General features: G+C 34.5%; 1 protein-coding gene across 2 annotated transcripts in view; it reads right to left on the bottom strand.

The window, feature by feature from the left end:
* Positions 1-16,848, bottom strand: part of Zwilch (zwilch kinetochore protein) — a 129,283-nt gene that overhangs the window by 7,203 nt on the left and 105,232 nt on the right. For both annotated transcript variants that reach the window (XM_085809829.1, XM_085809830.1), the window contains exons 13-16: positions 13,205-13,361; positions 10,081-10,246; positions 9,901-9,999; positions 9,636-9,757 (exon numbers count right to left, since the gene is read on the bottom strand). In XM_085809829.1, the coding sequence (XP_085665955.1) occupies positions 9,636-9,757; positions 9,901-9,999; positions 10,081-10,246; positions 13,205-13,361 (544 nt within the window). The remainder of the gene's footprint in view (positions 1-9,635; positions 9,758-9,900; positions 10,000-10,080; positions 10,247-13,204; positions 13,362-16,848) is intronic.

The following is a 16,848-nucleotide window of genomic DNA, read 5'->3' as shown; positions in this document are numbered from 1 at the left end:
TGGATAGCAGCCACCTCAGCATTGTAGTTCACACAATTTGAACCAACAACCCCGCTAACGTGCCAAGAGTAAACCCCTACACTGGTAGGGGTTGGTTTCAGTCACCATCCTGCTGGCAAGTAGTCATTGGAGGTGTTAGTTGCCTACTCATGGTGTATTCTGCTTTCGCTAAATGACTGACATTTGTTGCCCTATGCAGCCTTCTACAACTTTTAACGACATATTCTGCTGCCTTCTATAACCTTTTTCAAGGCTCTGCCATGACTGGTGTTAAGAATGCTCTTTTGGAATATCCATGGTCTTCTGACAAGTTCACAGTATTGTTTTTAATCATAATATTGACTTGATGGGCATTGGTGAGAGTGGTGCTTCTACTGAGAACTTAAGACTTTTACTGTATAAATGGACATAAGACATTTTGCTTGCAAACACTCGTCAGGTTGCTTCTGGTATTAGTGTGAATATTATGGTCTCTTTTACTGCAAGTATGACTGTTAGAGATACAATGACTAACTCTGACAAACTGGAAGGTGTTGAGATTAATATATGGAGAGGAGATCTACATGACTGTATCTTTTTCTGTATAATCCTCCAAATAACCATCCTAATTTAGAATGTTTACTTGATGGATGGAACTGGTACTCCTTGATTTTAGGAAACATTAATGTGCTCTCCCAGAGATGGGGCTGTAGTTCTACTGATCCAGCTGGGGTCATAGTTCAAAATTTTACTGACTCAGCCACTATAGAATTTGCTGAAAATCAGGACAGTTCTACCTTTTAGTCCTTGGGAAATGCATCATCACATCCTGATTAATTGCTAGTCCATCCTAATTTATTGAATCATATTATGCACACGCTCCTACCTGCACCAAGTGGAGCAGGGCATAAAATGCTTGTGGATGAGCTTCACACTGGGTCTGGGGAGTACAGAGAGCCTCGTTTCACGCATTGGAACCTGAAAAAAGCAGACTGGACTAGATATCAAGAGCTAACTGATTGCTTGATGATGGAATCTTTTGTTTAAGTGATGCTGACTGAGGCATAAGCAATTTTACTGATATTGTTTTGGCTTGTGTGATTGAGTGCACACCAAGAAGTCCAAGGAAAAAGTATTCTCCTATTTGGAACAAAGATCTGCAGATCCTTAAAGAAAACAGAGTTACGGCTGACTATACTGGCCTGATATAAGACGGTACAGAACTTTGTAAGTGACAAGCTTGCCTATGGATATATATATCTATTATGGATATATACATATCTGTTATAGATATATACATATCTATTATAGAGGCCAAGCATTGTGCCTTTTGTGGTTTTGTAGAGGGTTTTGACTTTCGTAAAGATGCCCCAAGACATCACTTCTTGTTTAGGCTCAATAAATCAAAAAGAGAATAGAAATGAGCCCATTAGATTTGCAGATAAGTTTTTAACTGAGAAAGAAATAGCTGGTGCTTTTAATGCTCACTATGCTAGAGTAAGTAATTATTGTCCTTTTACTAAAATCCCAAGGGATCCTCTTAATTGCCCACAAACTTGCCTTTATCAAGAAATGGACAACATTTTTAATTCACCTTTTTCTGAATGGGAACTCAAATGTGGCATTAAGCAATTACCACATTGAAAGAGAGCAGGACTGGATGGATGGATGGATGTGTAGATACTCTGGCGCTAAACCTTAAAGGTTATACGTACCGAACTACATGTCAGGCACTTAAAACACAGCTGATAAAACAAGACATATATACAAATAGACAGACAAGGTTAAAACCACATGAACTGTATAACATCCAAAACTGATGAAATGATCAATGCTCAGATTAAGTTGCCTATACCTGATGATATTAAATGTAAGTGTAAAATTCTAAAACATGAAATCATTTTAAATACATTTCATTAAAATACTAAGGTGTAACAGCAAGACAAAAGCAAATTAAATTAAAAAGACCTGCCCCTTTCAGGTAGTCAAATAAATTTGTATTGGCTTTTTTCCCGATTACAAGGTCCAGAGGCAAGTCAGAGTCATTAAAATATTTCAACCGAAGTCTGTTAAAATGCAGAAATTCAATTAAAAAGTGAAAAACAGTTTAAACACCATTACAGTTTGGAATCTTTGGTTGAATCTTGGCCTTCAACAGATAACCATGGATGGCTCGAGTGTGACTGATACGAAGGCGGGTTAAAATTACCTCCTCCCTCCTGTTTCTATTTGTCTTCCAGTACTATAATTTAGGTTTGACACTTCTCAATTTATTTGAAACCTGATCATCCCAGAATAACTGCCATTTAGTTGAGATTCTTTGCTTGATGGCCATTTTGATATCATTAAAAGGAACAAGTGGATTCAACAAAGCAATTGCAGACTTTGCAGCTGTGTCTGCCAGCTCATTACCTTTTATGCCTACATGTCTAGGGACCCAGCAGTAAAGAATATCATATCCTAGTTTTTTATGTATTATAAGAATGTCTACTAGCAGAGGATTTCGAGTGTCAGAAAATTTACTTAAATATTTTAGAGCACTAAGAGTCTGTGTAAATTATGAACTTTTTCTGAATTTGTTAAGAGATGAATGTAAGAGCGATATACACAGTAGTTAATTCAGCAGTAAAAACAGAACATGCTTCTTGCAATTGTTTGCTTTCAGTGTGGTTTTCAGTTACAAACAACGCTCCTACATGACCAATTGATTTTGAACCATCTGTATATATGGGAATAAAAGTGTTGTATTCATTCCCTGTGCTCAAGAAAAATTTGCCTGTACGTTACCTTATTAGTGTCACTCTTATTAAGATTTTGAAAAACTTCCAGAAGCTCAATTTTCGGATTATACCAAGGTGGAATTTCTACATGCTTCACTGCCTGGGCCTTGATATCAGACAAGCAAAATTTTTTTATCAGCGTTTCTGTTCTTTCAGGAAGGAAGGAAGTACATTAAGAGGTTGTGCAGAAAATAAACGTTTGTGACAGTCATCAAGCCTTCAGACCTGGAAAGGATGATCAGACTGCAACATAATATTGAAATATTGGTAAAGAGACAATTGCTCACGCCGTAGTTAAAGTGCCATTTCCTAACAGCCTCTGCACAGGAGATGTTCTGAAAGCTGCCAAACTAATCCTCAGAGCCTGATGATGTATGGGATTAAGTTTCACTAAAACAGAAGGCTGCGTACATCCATACACAATTGAGCTGTAGCCTAATCTGGCACATGCAAGTGATCTGTAAATATGAAGTAAAGAGCTATGTTCCACACCCCAGGAGTTGTTCGCCAGTACTTTTAGTAGATTTACTATTTTGAAGCATTTCTTCCTTAAATATAACACATGAGGAAGAAAGCTAAGCTTACGATCAAACACCATACCCAAAAATTTTACTTGAGACAACTGGAATCAACGAATCCTAAAGGTAAGCTCAGGATGAAGATTCCGCTTTTTACAAAAGTGCACGCACACAGCTCTTTTGAAAATATAAAGCCCTCACCCTCTGACCACTTTTGAATCTTATTCAGAGCAATCTGCAACTGTCTCTCCCCGTATCTCATATCAGCACCTTGACGATTTATCTGCAGGTCATCAACATATCGTGAACCTGAAATGGAAGGAGGAAGTTCCTTTAAAACAGAGTTTATTCTTAAGCTAAAATGAGTAACACTAAGAACACAGCCTTGAGGCACACCTTCTTCTTGACAAAACACATCTGATGCTACTGAGCCAATTCTTACTTGAAAAAAACCTAGCCTTCAAGAAATTCCTTATGAAAATTCGCAAGTTGCCGCACAAGCCACTGTTGTAAAGATCACGTAATATCCCATATCCCCATAATCATAAGCTTTTTGAATATAAAAAAATATTGACACTAAATGGTTTCTTTTGACATTACGGTTTGAGGTTTCCAAAAGGATCATATTATCCATAGCTGTTCTACCTTTACGTAAACCACTCTGATATGGTGAGATTTCTCTGTATTTTTCTAAATAATGGACTAGGCAGCAGTTTACCATTTTTTCAAATAAATTAAAAACTTAACTTGTAAGGTCGGGTAGTTTGAGGGATTTTTCGGGTCTTTCCCTGGTTTAGCTATGGGGATGACAACAGCTCTCTGCTATTCACTGGGAAAGGAATGCTCCTTCCACACTAGATTGATAAGGGTGAGAAGGGCAACCAATGACTTATAGGATAGATGCTTCAGCATATCATAACTGATACTATATCAGACCCGGGCTTGATCTGTGTGTCTGCATCAGTTCCCTACCCAGCTCAAACATGGAAAATTCACTATTGTATGGCTCGCAGATGGGAGAGTTGAATTGAATGAGAGCTTTTTCATAGTGTCACTTAACAGAAAGAAATGTCGGCAGGTAGTTGCTGCCACTAGAAATGGCAGCAAAATTCTCACCAATTGTACTTGCAATTTCTTCTCTTGTGCTGATCACTTGGCCATCTTTTTCCAGAAAGGAAAGTGAGTGGTCTTTGTACAGTACGCATGCTTTTCTAACTCTTTCCCATACTCGTTTAGTAGACATAGAGGTTGTTATTCCAGACACATAGGACATCCACGAATCCCACTGGCATTTACACCTCACTCTTCTTGCATTTGCTCCAGCTTTTTTGAAGGTAATAAGGTTTGACAAAGGTGGGGTGCTTATGAAAACCTCGCCAAGCTTTTCTCTGTTGTTTCAGTGTATCATGACATTCATGGTTCCACCATGGTTTTGTATACTTTGGAAGCTTTTTTGATGTTTTTGGAACAGAGACCATAGCTGTTTGAATAACGACATCCAAGATTTTTCACAGCTTCGTCAATTGGCACATCTTTTACCATCTCTTCAATGATCTCTGCAGGAGACAGGAAGAGTTCCCAGTCTGCCCTAGTAAGTAAGAAACGGGGAGATCTTGATAAGGTATTTATTCTATCTCATGTTATAGATACCAAAATGGGAAAATGATCACTATCATAAAGGTCATTTCTGACACTAGATGTACTAAAAGGCAGGAGAGATGGTGAACAGATAGCCAGATCTAGAGCATGAAATGTTCTTGTAGGCTCATGGAAGTAGGGATTCTATCCGTTATTGAGGAGTCTTCAATCATTTGCTCAATTTGTCTCCTCTGGGGGTTTCCATCTCTACTTCACCACAGTGGACTATGTCCATTTAAGTCCCTTATGATGATGAAGGATTCAGGCAGTTTTTTATTAGGTCATCTAATTCTAGTTGAGCAATATGATTTGGGAGCAAATAAACAGAACAGACTGAAAGTAAGTTCTGTATATTTACTTGAATGGCAACAGCTTAGAGGCCTGTGCTTAAAGATATCGGACTAGAGGGATAGTCAAGTGAAGTCAGGAGGCCGACACCCCGGAGCACATGCTCACCTGCAAGACTATCTTTCCTCGTGAAACAGTACCTCCGAAGCTTAGCTTGTTGAACAGGTTCAGCTTTGCTTGTTGAATTTTCTTGTTTCTGTATAAGATATATCTTTTGTTACTTTTACTGTCTGTAGCTCCTTTTCTGATTTCCACTTCGGACACTGTCGTGAGAATGCTGTGTGGTTTCCTTTGCAATTTGTGCAGTGGCTCAGCATTGCAATTTTCGTTGTCATGGCCTCCCACAGAGCAGCACGCACATGTGATTTTGCCATGACAGGACATTTTTGAATGGCCACTGAAAGCATCGCAAAGGTTTCAGTATGTAAGGTCTTACAGGGCCTTAATACTTTTTGGCAGATCAGGCGACTTGAAGATCAGGACTATATGCTTTGTATCAGTCAACTGACCTTCTTTGCACATCTTGATCCATTTGGCAGCACAGAAATTCGGGTCATGCAACTCAGAGACAATTGCCTCTTCTGAAACGTAAAGGAGGTCGATCTCTGAGATAACACCATGAGAAAAATTGAGTGTTTTATGTGCTGACAGTTTAACATCGATTTGTCCAAGTTTAATCAATCCAAAGAGTGTTGCAGACTGAGTAGCTGATATAGTTTCAACTAGATCTCCAGAGCGCAACTGTTTGACATTCTTTGGTTCCCCAATTGAAGATTGGACGCACTTTTGAATTAAAAATGGTGACAGCCTTTTTTTAGATTGCCTGTGAAATCATTTATGACAAGAAATTGCGGTGGACTTGCTGGATTTACATTTAGGTTTGTTTTCACTTATTTTGATGCATAATTATGTTCATTTGTATTTATTAAATCGTTTTGAGCCATATTGAAAGAAAATAATTAAGAATGGGACCCGGCAGCCCCACCCACCACGGAGCTCAATAAGGGGATGCAGAAACCTACGCCAAGGTTAACCGGGTCTATACGCAATCTGAAGACCCAGTCAGCTTTCCTAAAAGCAGGAACTCCCAAAAGCTTATCCCCAAGCCACTGACCCTAAGTACAAGTGACCAGCCGATACTAGTGGAGACAACCAAGTGCCTCCTGTTTCAATCTGAAACAGAGGCCAAAGCAGTGTGTTGGGGACAGTACCTTGCCCCTCAACTACCAGGACCCTCCTTTCCAGCCTTACAGGTCACAATGCAAGGCAAACACATAGGCAGTTTTCTCTCTGTGAGAAACTAGAAACAAAGGGATGCATTAGAATCTCACTTTGAGCCCAAACCTCCGGAAAGGAAAACCACAAGGGCAAAAGAAAAGAAATTACCACAGATAAAGAGAGATGAAGAAGACAGGAGGAAAGATCACTAGGGCTACAGGATTGTGAACCCCATCTCAACAAGATGATCCCCTGAAGGGCTAGGGTACCTTGGGATTGCCACACCCGTACTCACAAAAGTGAGCCCCTGAGGGGCAGGACTGGATGGAATCCTGCCAGTGTTCCTCATTAATCTTGGTAAAAAGTCTATGAAAAATCTTACGCAGACTTATTAACCCCACTTGGACGATAGTGTGTGACATACAGGAGAAATAATATCTATTCTTAAAACTGGTAAAGACCCAGGTGTTTTCACTAGCTTTCGTCCAATATCACTTACTAGCGTAATATGTAAACCGACTGAATGCCTCATTGAGGATTCAATCACCATCTTGAGAAACTCTGTAGTATTTATGATAAACAGGCCGATTTTAGAAAATATAAAATTGCTTTTAAACAGATATCAAGACTCACACAGAAGATAAAAGATGGCCTCCATCTTAAAAAGAGTACTGAAGCAGTGTTGGTCGACTTCCAGATGGCCTTTGATACAGTATGGAGAAAAGGGCTGCTCAGGAACTTAATTGATATTGGTATTTGTGGAAATATGTATTGCTGGATTAAATCTTTTCTGGACAAGTACTTTATCAGAACTAAATTTGGATCAGATATCTCTGCCTATAGACAAAGTACATGAAGGTTTCCTCAGGGTTTAGTCCTGAGTCCTGTTCTCTTCAACAACATGACCAACGATATTGTTCACTACTTTATGAATTGACATCCTGGGGGGCAGATCCTTCCCTTTGCTGATTACCTTGTTTCATGTTCTGGTGATTGAGATGTCCATATTATCTAGGCTTCACTTACATTGCCCTTAATATCCTTTTAACTTGGTAAATAAAAGCAGTGAAATGATTGCAAATACAAAACAACCTTTCAGGTTTTTACTTTCAGAACCAAAAAGAGACAGAGTTATTTTATGGAGACCAACAGCTCCACAGGACTTTTAAGACGCTACTTACCTGGGAATTGTTTTGGATTCCAGGCTAAGTTGGAATAAAGAGGCCAACAGGATACTAGGTATAGGCAACATGAGAAATAAGTGGGGTACTATTCAAGATCTACTCTGTACCACTTACAAGTTCTACAATGTTCTCATCCATATTTTTCACAGCTCATAATTTTAAATCATCTTTTTATTTGTAAATTTAACTTCTGTGAAGAGATATAACAAAAATTCATTAATTCCCGTTTACTAATTGAATAAAAGTATTCAGCAGCAGAAATGTTTAATGAGATCAGTTCATAGGTAAAAGTAACTAAACATGTCAATGATTCCTAAGAAAAAAACACCTGTGCCACCTTCAAAAAACTGCTGGTTTCCAATAGGATAAGAAAAATACTTTGCTATGCCCCATTTTAAATAAATTACATATAACAAAATAATTGGCTACACTGTATTAAATTTCATTTCAGTCATGAGAGGAGAATTCGTAGGTTTGGGACAACTAGTGACTAAATTGTGATATATTGCAATCCATTATGTGAGATGTAGTACAAACTTCAAATGTTCAATAATTTCAATGAAACACAGTGATAAAATACCTCAGAAATTTGCACTAGGATACAGGGTGAATCTGAAACGTGGGCAAAACTTAACAGGGTGAGAAAACGCAGCTATATGAGCAATATTCGTCATAGAATGTATGGTCGGAAGGCAAGCAGTGAGAAGTTAATAGGTAGTTTTCCATATATTAATAGGTGGTTGTCATATTTAAAGAATGACAGTAGATACTTCAGAAAACATTTTATTAACAGGAATGCAATTGATGTACATGCTCAAACAAACTGCTCCAAAGACCTTCTGCCAGCTTTAATGTAGGCTTCATACTTGCAGTATAAGGACTGACACACACTTGGGAAGACACCAGACATTTCCTGAGTATCACCGGCAACAATGGAGATGCTGGTGACTAAATCCATATTGGTTTCAACAGAGCACTCATAGATTAGGCTTTTCATACGGCCCCACATGACACGTCCAAGTCCAAACATGAGAGATTCGGTGATCTTAGTGGCCAAGCTATTGGACCATCTCAACCAATCCATCATTCTGGAAATTTCATGGTTCATATAACTAGTCATCTTCTCAGCAATCAAAGGTAGAAAATGCCATTGGATGCAAAGACTGAAACTTTTTATACCATTTACAATGCCAGATAACCTCTCGCCATTTGTATTTTGGCCGAAATTTTGCTTAAATAGCAACATTTCTATGACAAATTTTATCATCCCATAAAGCTTTGCCCACTTTTTCAGATTCACCCTGTATCACCTATACAATTCCCAAACTTTCATTCTGTTGTAATAAAAATTAATTTAGTAATTTCCAATCTTCTGTTAATACAATATACTAAAATTAGAATTACCATCTTTCTCTTAATTTCAGGAAAAAAAGTTACTATATTCCTCTTAATTTCAACAGAAACCAATAAGCATCATAATTTTTGCAAGATGCATATTAATGAGCTTTAAATTAAAGATTTAATGTGAACAGATAAGGAAGTGACACATAAATACAATGCAAAAAATTCAAAACTTGAAATCCATTCCATTAAAAAAAAAAAAAAAAAAAAAAAAAAACCTGTAGCTGCTCTTGGTAAATGAAGAAGTACTTTAAATACATCACTAACTAACTTCTGACTAGCAGTAAACAATCCATCAAATAATCCCCATTTTACTTCTAGGGGACAAACTTACAATTTTGTATAATTCAATTTTCAACTCAGTTAATGAGCAAATGCCATTGCTAACATTCAAATTGAAGCAAAGTGAAAAAAGAAGAAGGAAAAAAAAATTGCATTGATTACAAGGAACACATAATTGTAAAAACAAATGCACAAAATTGTTATAAAAATTAAAATTATAACACACACACACATATAAGTACACATAAAGAAATACAAATAATGGGGTATAATAAAACAAATATTACGATAAGATTTTGGTGCAAAAATGTGTTCCACTGTAGGTGTAGTAAAGAAATGATGAACAGACTGCTTCATATAATTCCCATCTGAACTCAGCAAAGAAAGTTCCCAAATAGTAGGCCTCAATCTAATACAGAAAATGTAGCACATATATATCTTGCGTAACATATTTTGAATTCAAAACATAAATTAAAAGAACTTTGATATATATTCTTTGTTACCATAAAAGTGCTTCAACCTAAATAAGAGAAAATAAAATGATGGACTCACTTGTTTAACAATGGTCGGATAAGATACAAAGGGATTTGAAATGAAAAAAAATACTGTAAATCAATGTCAGTTGTTGAAGTATAATGACTTATAGCAATCCTATAAAAGATCAAAATAAATTATAAAATATGCACATATAAAATAATAGTGATATTAAATAACACAAGGCAAGTTTATTACCTCACTAATTCTCTCAAATACATTGGGCACAAACCAAGACTTTTTAATCCTATTATAGTAAGCTCCAACACACAGTGCAATTTTTTAATACAAGAAATAGCTTGAGGAGAAAAAAGATCCTGCTGCAGAAAATAATTAGTTTCCTCAAGAGATGCAAGTTCCATCCCTAAAAAATAAATACAAATTATTAAGAGAAATAGTAGTTCAGTTTATACTAATTTCAATAATTAATACATTTCAGTTCTTGATAGATATACATGACATAACACTAATCATAAAATTGGAGAGACTTGCATTATACAAACAACAGTAAAATGCACTTGTAAAAGAGTAACCTAGCATGACAAAAATTACAAATATGGAAGAGAAAATATGCATATAAATATGTTCAGAAAATGTTCTTAACCATTTTCAAAAATATGAACATAGTCCTTGTGGCAGAGCAAACAAGAATATATACAGATGTAAAGACACTTTAAACCCCTTTTTTAATGCTTACGTTACAAATGCAGTACAAAGTCTGAAATCCGGACTCATCGGGACTTTGGCGATTCCGAATTTGAGATTTTTCTGAATATTAGATCATCAATTTAAATCTGGTAAGATGGCGTGCAGAAATTATACAATTAAAAATATGAAATCGTAATTTATGAAATAAACAGCAATTATGATTACGGTATCAAAATTTACAAAAAAAAGCTTAATATTTATTTGTTTATTTTATTAAACATTTCTTTCAATGGAAGTTGCTTCATTTTTTGTGCTAATACTTTCTCTTTAATTCTATAAACAAGCATAATTTATTATTCTGTTACAAAGTTCCACTGTTTAAGTCTTGAAATTGCTGTGTCAAGAATAATGACTAACTTGTCAATTGAAATTATTTCATTTTCAATAACCTCTCTCTCAATTTCTTCACTATCGGTAGCAATAATTTCTGAATCTAGAACCATACTACAGATTTCACTGTCCGTTGATTGATGATTGGGGCATTGTCATCGTAATAAAAAACTTCTGCTATATCATCTTCATTTATTATTGCTTCTCCACATTTCTTTACAAAATCCATTAACTGGAAAATTTCACCTTTAGTTTGCGATATCCGAAAACCTTCAAATTTGTGGCTAACATCTTTATCCTCCTCACCATGAAATATGGCAGCTGGCCATAAATTATGCCAAGCATTTTTTAATGTATCTGGAGATGCATCCCTCCATGATCTTGCGATGCTCCACACAGCAGATTTTATGCTAAAATATTTCAAAAATTCTTGAATAGTCTTACATTGTACAAGAAATTCAACATGGATTTTAAAAATGCTGCTTTGTATCTGCATTTCAACACATACACTAATCCGATATCTATAGGCTGAATGACAGATGCACAATTTGGAGAGAAGAATAATACGGATACATATCTTTCACTAAAACTTTAAGTGAAGTATGAGCCGAACAGTTGTCTACAATCAAGACTATTTTTGAGTCATCAGGTAAACCAACCAAACTCATATATTGGCGAGCCTCGGGTATAAAATGATTTTCAAACCAATCATTCATTAGCACTTGTGTCATCCACGCTCTATTATTTACACAATATATAACAGAGAAAACTGTTACTCCTTCATATGCTCAAGGCCATGCATGTTTTCCGATTAGGAAAGGTTTGCATTATAAAAAACTTCACATCCCTTAATTTTGCCGCTTGGTGCTTCCCCGAATTCCAAAAATTTCGTCTTCCCTAAATTCTGCCTTCCGTTGCCAAAATATTCTGCCGCCGCTTCTGGGTTTATGGTGAATAACATATCAGTTATTCTTAATTAAAATAGCACTAAATATAATCTTTGGCCTATGAGTTTCATTAACAAAATCTATTTTTAGCATATGAAAAGAAATTTTTGTTGAATTTTTCCTCGACAACATTTCTTAGAGCATTTAAAAATTTATAATCATCACCAAGCGTAATGTTAGCATAAAAGGTTGCTATACTCTTGTTATTCAATTGCTAATATAAAAAAAAAGTTTAGACATCACTGTATGAGTTATTACTGAAACTGTCATGTACTAATAAACATGCAATGATGAAAGCAAAATATAATAAATAGTGACTTGCAAGTTAGGCATTAGGGATATAAAATAGGTGAATGTTTCAGTTTGAGTTGTATGACAAGTAGACACTCAGCTATAAAACCAAATGATTAATCTCGCAAATTTATGCTGACATGATTGTTTTTCCATAACGAGGTATTTTATTTAGTGCCTAAGTGAAATTAAGAATCGGAATTTTTTAAGTGAAAATCTCCACATGTTTAATTATGGAAGGAAAAATCAAATATGCATGCGTAAAGCATATAAAAAAAATGTTTGTGGCTTTGAGGTCCGGATTTTAAATCATCTCGGAAAACGGACGTCCGGATTTCGGAATTTGTACTGTAAAAGATAAAGCATATGATCATAGTAAGAAGATGTAAAAGACAAAATTTTAAACGAATGCATCAACTAATATGGTAATTCTCTATATCAGCGGTTCTCAACCTTTTGACTAACGCATACCACCTAAACAAAAATTGAAAACCTTTGGTACCACCACTACAAAGTACTACTACCGTCACCATTCTTGAACAAAGCTCAGATCGCATAAATTTATGAGTGTTAGAGAAAAAAACTCAATCAGAATGTTGCGGTTTTAATTTTTGAATTTAATAGTTAAAAATACTTTGCTTCTTTGTGCACCACTATTTTTCTTTTGTTTTCCACCAGAGGTACGTGTACCACCGGTTGAGAACCCTGCTCTATATACTAATTCAGAAGTCAAACAACAATCTCTGCTCTATATATCCAAGGATCCCTGCTCTATATATCCAAGGATAATGGGCCAAGAGGAAAAACATTCCTCACAATGCTATATAAGGATGCACAGCCAAAATTATTACATAAACAAAAATTATTTTAAAAAATATAAAAATAGTATTAAAAAAATTACAAAACATTAACGGATCATAGGATTTTATGATTATTTAATTGAGCTCTTATCCTGTATATATTTTCTGATGTAAGCTTAGTTTCATGTAAATTAACTAAAAAATATATTTTAAGTTTATTCACTTATTTTAAAAAATTAAACTCACCAACAAAGATGGCAACATAATCTTGTTGTAACTTTTCAATTCCAATTTCCAACAGCATCTGTTTAGCTAATTTCTCATCAACAATAGGGCAGCTCAATGGCATTTTCTGCAAATTTCTTGCTAAGACAGCAACTGTGGATTTCTTTTTTTTATACATCTGAAAATTTTGTTATTTGTATTAATATGACAAAAACCAGAAGAGACATTGGAATGAGAAAAAAATCATAAAATCCCTGTATTGTTTTTTAGGTGAGTCATATATCATTCTCATTATTCTTTTAACTTTTAATCAAGCCTTTTTTGTGGCAGTTTCATCATTTAGTTTGTCATGATAACTATTTTAGGATCGTTTATGGAGATTTTCATGCAAAATTTGCAATTTCATAAATAAGGCAATCCTTTAAATTTTACACTTTCCTTTAGACATTTTTCTAGGTATAACTGAAGCATGAAGCTTACAACTAAAATTCCAAAATAAAAGCTTTTTTGTCTTTTTAAATTATTACTAATAAATGATACCTGTTTTTAGTCTAAGTCTTGTTCTTAATTTAGACACAATATTGCCTGAAATTGAAAACAGTCATTCACTAGCTACTGAGCTTGGTTTTATAGTTTTCAGGGCATCAAATAACAAATCTAAGTTCTTTGTTCATTTATTTGTTGCCTCAAATAATGAAAATTCAGCTTTCAGTGTCGTTGGATTTGTAAGTTTTTCTTCAGGGTCTTCAAGAAATATATGAATTGATTTTTCCATGGCTTCTTTTAAAAAGCACTACTACTCTGATTAGTAGTTTCTTTGATTTGCCCTACAGAATCAGAGCAATACTCCGATGAGTAGATAATTAACAAAAAATATAAGTATGTTTATTTCAAATAAAATTCAAGGTTTTATTAAAAAGACCAGAAAAAGAGTGTGAAAAATGATTCATTCAAAATGCTTGACTATCAAAAATTTTATTATTAAAAAGAAATAATTGTAAAACTTTACTTGCACAAATTTATTATACATACATAAAAATCTTAGAAACACTGTGTTGAAAACAATTTATATCAAATTTTGATTTCCAAAAGTTATCTTGAACTCAAAAAGAATTTTTGATTGATATTAATGAGACTGATCACTTGCCATATAAAACTCAAGAGAAATTTGTGGGCTATCCAGTAACTCAAACATAAGCTTGAGTTTCTAAAAAAAATCTACGACTGAATTCTGGATCAGGATAACTGATATTTTGCATGATTTTTCAAACAGCATTAAATGTTCTGCCTTTCAGTACCACATACTTGTGTTGAAATATCATTTTTTTATTTTTAAGCTTTCATATTTATTATATCTAGTTGTTCATTGCTGAAAAGCATTAAAGATGCTCTACATCCAGCAGTGCAAAATATTGTACCAAGATTTAATTTGCCATGCAGCAAAAAACAAACACACCTATCTCATTACGGTATGATTTTCTTACAACAATTTTTCATACTTAAAACAAAGCCTAAAACAACTCTTTTAATTTACTGATAATTTTTATGGGAAAATATTTTTCCTTATACAGTATCCCCAAATAAGGGACACCTACCTGCCCAGATGTTTTGTCCCTTGAGAGATGAATACATGCCTAAATTCAAAGGAACGGAAGCAATAGAATAGTCCTTTAAATAGAGATGTCCCTTATTAATTTAGAAGTCAAACAAATATCAGCGTTATATTTTCAAATTTTCACAGGACTAGTTTTGATGCGTTTATCGAACCATCATCCTCAGCTGCAAAAGCACAAATGAACAAAATAAGATAGAGTGATAAGATAAGAAAGACTTGACAGGAGTCAAGCTACTGGCGCCATCTGTTGATGAAAGCAGAACCAAAACATAATTTCTCTAAAGGCTGAACGCAAAGATGGATTGGAATTAGGGTCATTAACTAGAACAGAAAGATTTTTTTTGAATGTGAAATGCCTCTAGAAAATCCAGTTCACCAATGGAAGATGCTTTTTGAATAATTTTGGCCGCAGAAAAATTTAAAGTGTGATTTTTTTACCAACAATGATGAGCAACATATGCCTCGTGTTCTTTAATGTGAAATTTTAAGGCTCTCTTATTTTGACCAATGTAAATTATTTATCTTATCTCGTTCATTTGCACTTTTGCAGCTGAGGATGATGTCCTGTGAAAATATAATGCTGATATTTGTTGTTTGACTTCTAAATTAACACTTGTTCGGCATGTTATAGTATCTTAACTAGAGGTGTTCCTTATCAAGAGGTCACTATATGCCTAAATCAAAGGGACGTGAACAATAGAGCAGTACCTTAAATAGAGGTATTACTTACAGGAGGTACTACTGTACTTTTATTTTATATTGAATAATCGGGGTCAAGAAAGAATTTTGATGTAAAAAGGTATCACAAAGGAAAATGGTTTAAGAAGCACTGGTGTAATGTAAAAACACAGAAGAGAAATAAAAAGGTATGAGAAAAGGAAATATGAACTCTAATAAATTAATATAAGCATCAGGGATGGATTCAACATTCTGAAGGCTAAATACAGCAGAGCTTACCACACTGATAGCTTAAATTTCAATCTTCCTTTATGTTAAAAACAGATCAGGATGCACTACTGGAAATTCAACAGAATTATAGCCAAATTTGAAATACTTATTACTTTTATTGCAAACATAAGTTTGGAGGCCATAACAATCAAAGATCAAATAATCAAGTTTTATTGGTTCAGTTCACTCTGCACATATATATTATACCAAGCCTTCAATTCAAAGACTCAGCACTACTTTCAACTACTCAAATACACACAACTTTATTAGTAGTCTTATTTTTCAAAGATAATTTTTCCAGTTTATTTAAAATAATTTCTCTGGTATAACATATAGAGAAAAACTGATATGTATGTGTGTTTAAGGATTATTTTAAACAAAAGATATCAAATAAGAGCTCTTTGAGACTTCTGTAATTTTTTATATTCCATTTAATTCAGTTAGCTCATATTTAGTTACGAAAAACCTTATCAGTTATTGCAGAAAATAATATTTCAAGATCTACAATCTTGCAAATATTTATAGTAAACACATAAGGAATTAAAAGCATACAGCATTTCCTAAATGATTAGCACTATACATTTGCTATATTAAATAACAGAAAGATTTCCAATAAAAATTTTTACTAAAAGCATTTATACAAGGATGGTATGAGCTTGATTTTATTTTGCATAATTATACAAAGTATCTTAAAAACTTTATTATGATAATTTATTTATCTTAATTCAAGGGACATTTGAAAAAGGCCTTAGCACACCTCTACAAAATAAGCAGATAATCAAACCTTAAGCCATAAATCAAATGAATTTGTGTTGCATTCAAGGCGTTTAATGCCGATATCAAAATTGAGACAAAAGTTCAGCATTTTGAAATATAAAGCACACAATTTAACCTTTATTTTTTTTTGGCTCTACTCTTATATGTGCCCTAATTTCACCAAATGTGACGATATGTGTTATGCGCTGCTTTTTGGTGCAATTGCGTGTTGTATGGCAACCCTGTTGACGTTGAAAAATCTTTTCCTGGAGTGGTTTAATTGCTCAACAGTTTGTGTTGTGTGTGTTTTGAAATGGCCTATGTTGCAATGATAGACGTGGTGGGA

Source organism: Stegodyphus dumicola, chromosome X2, assembly GCF_044657685.1.
Source record: "Stegodyphus dumicola isolate Sdum_Otavi_A_Nest chromosome X2, ASM4465768v1".
In the NCBI taxonomy this organism is placed as follows: domain Eukaryota; kingdom Metazoa; phylum Arthropoda; class Arachnida; order Araneae; family Eresidae; genus Stegodyphus; species Stegodyphus dumicola.
The sequence above is the reverse complement of the archived record's forward strand: the minus strand, read 5'-3'. Positions and strand labels throughout refer to the sequence as shown.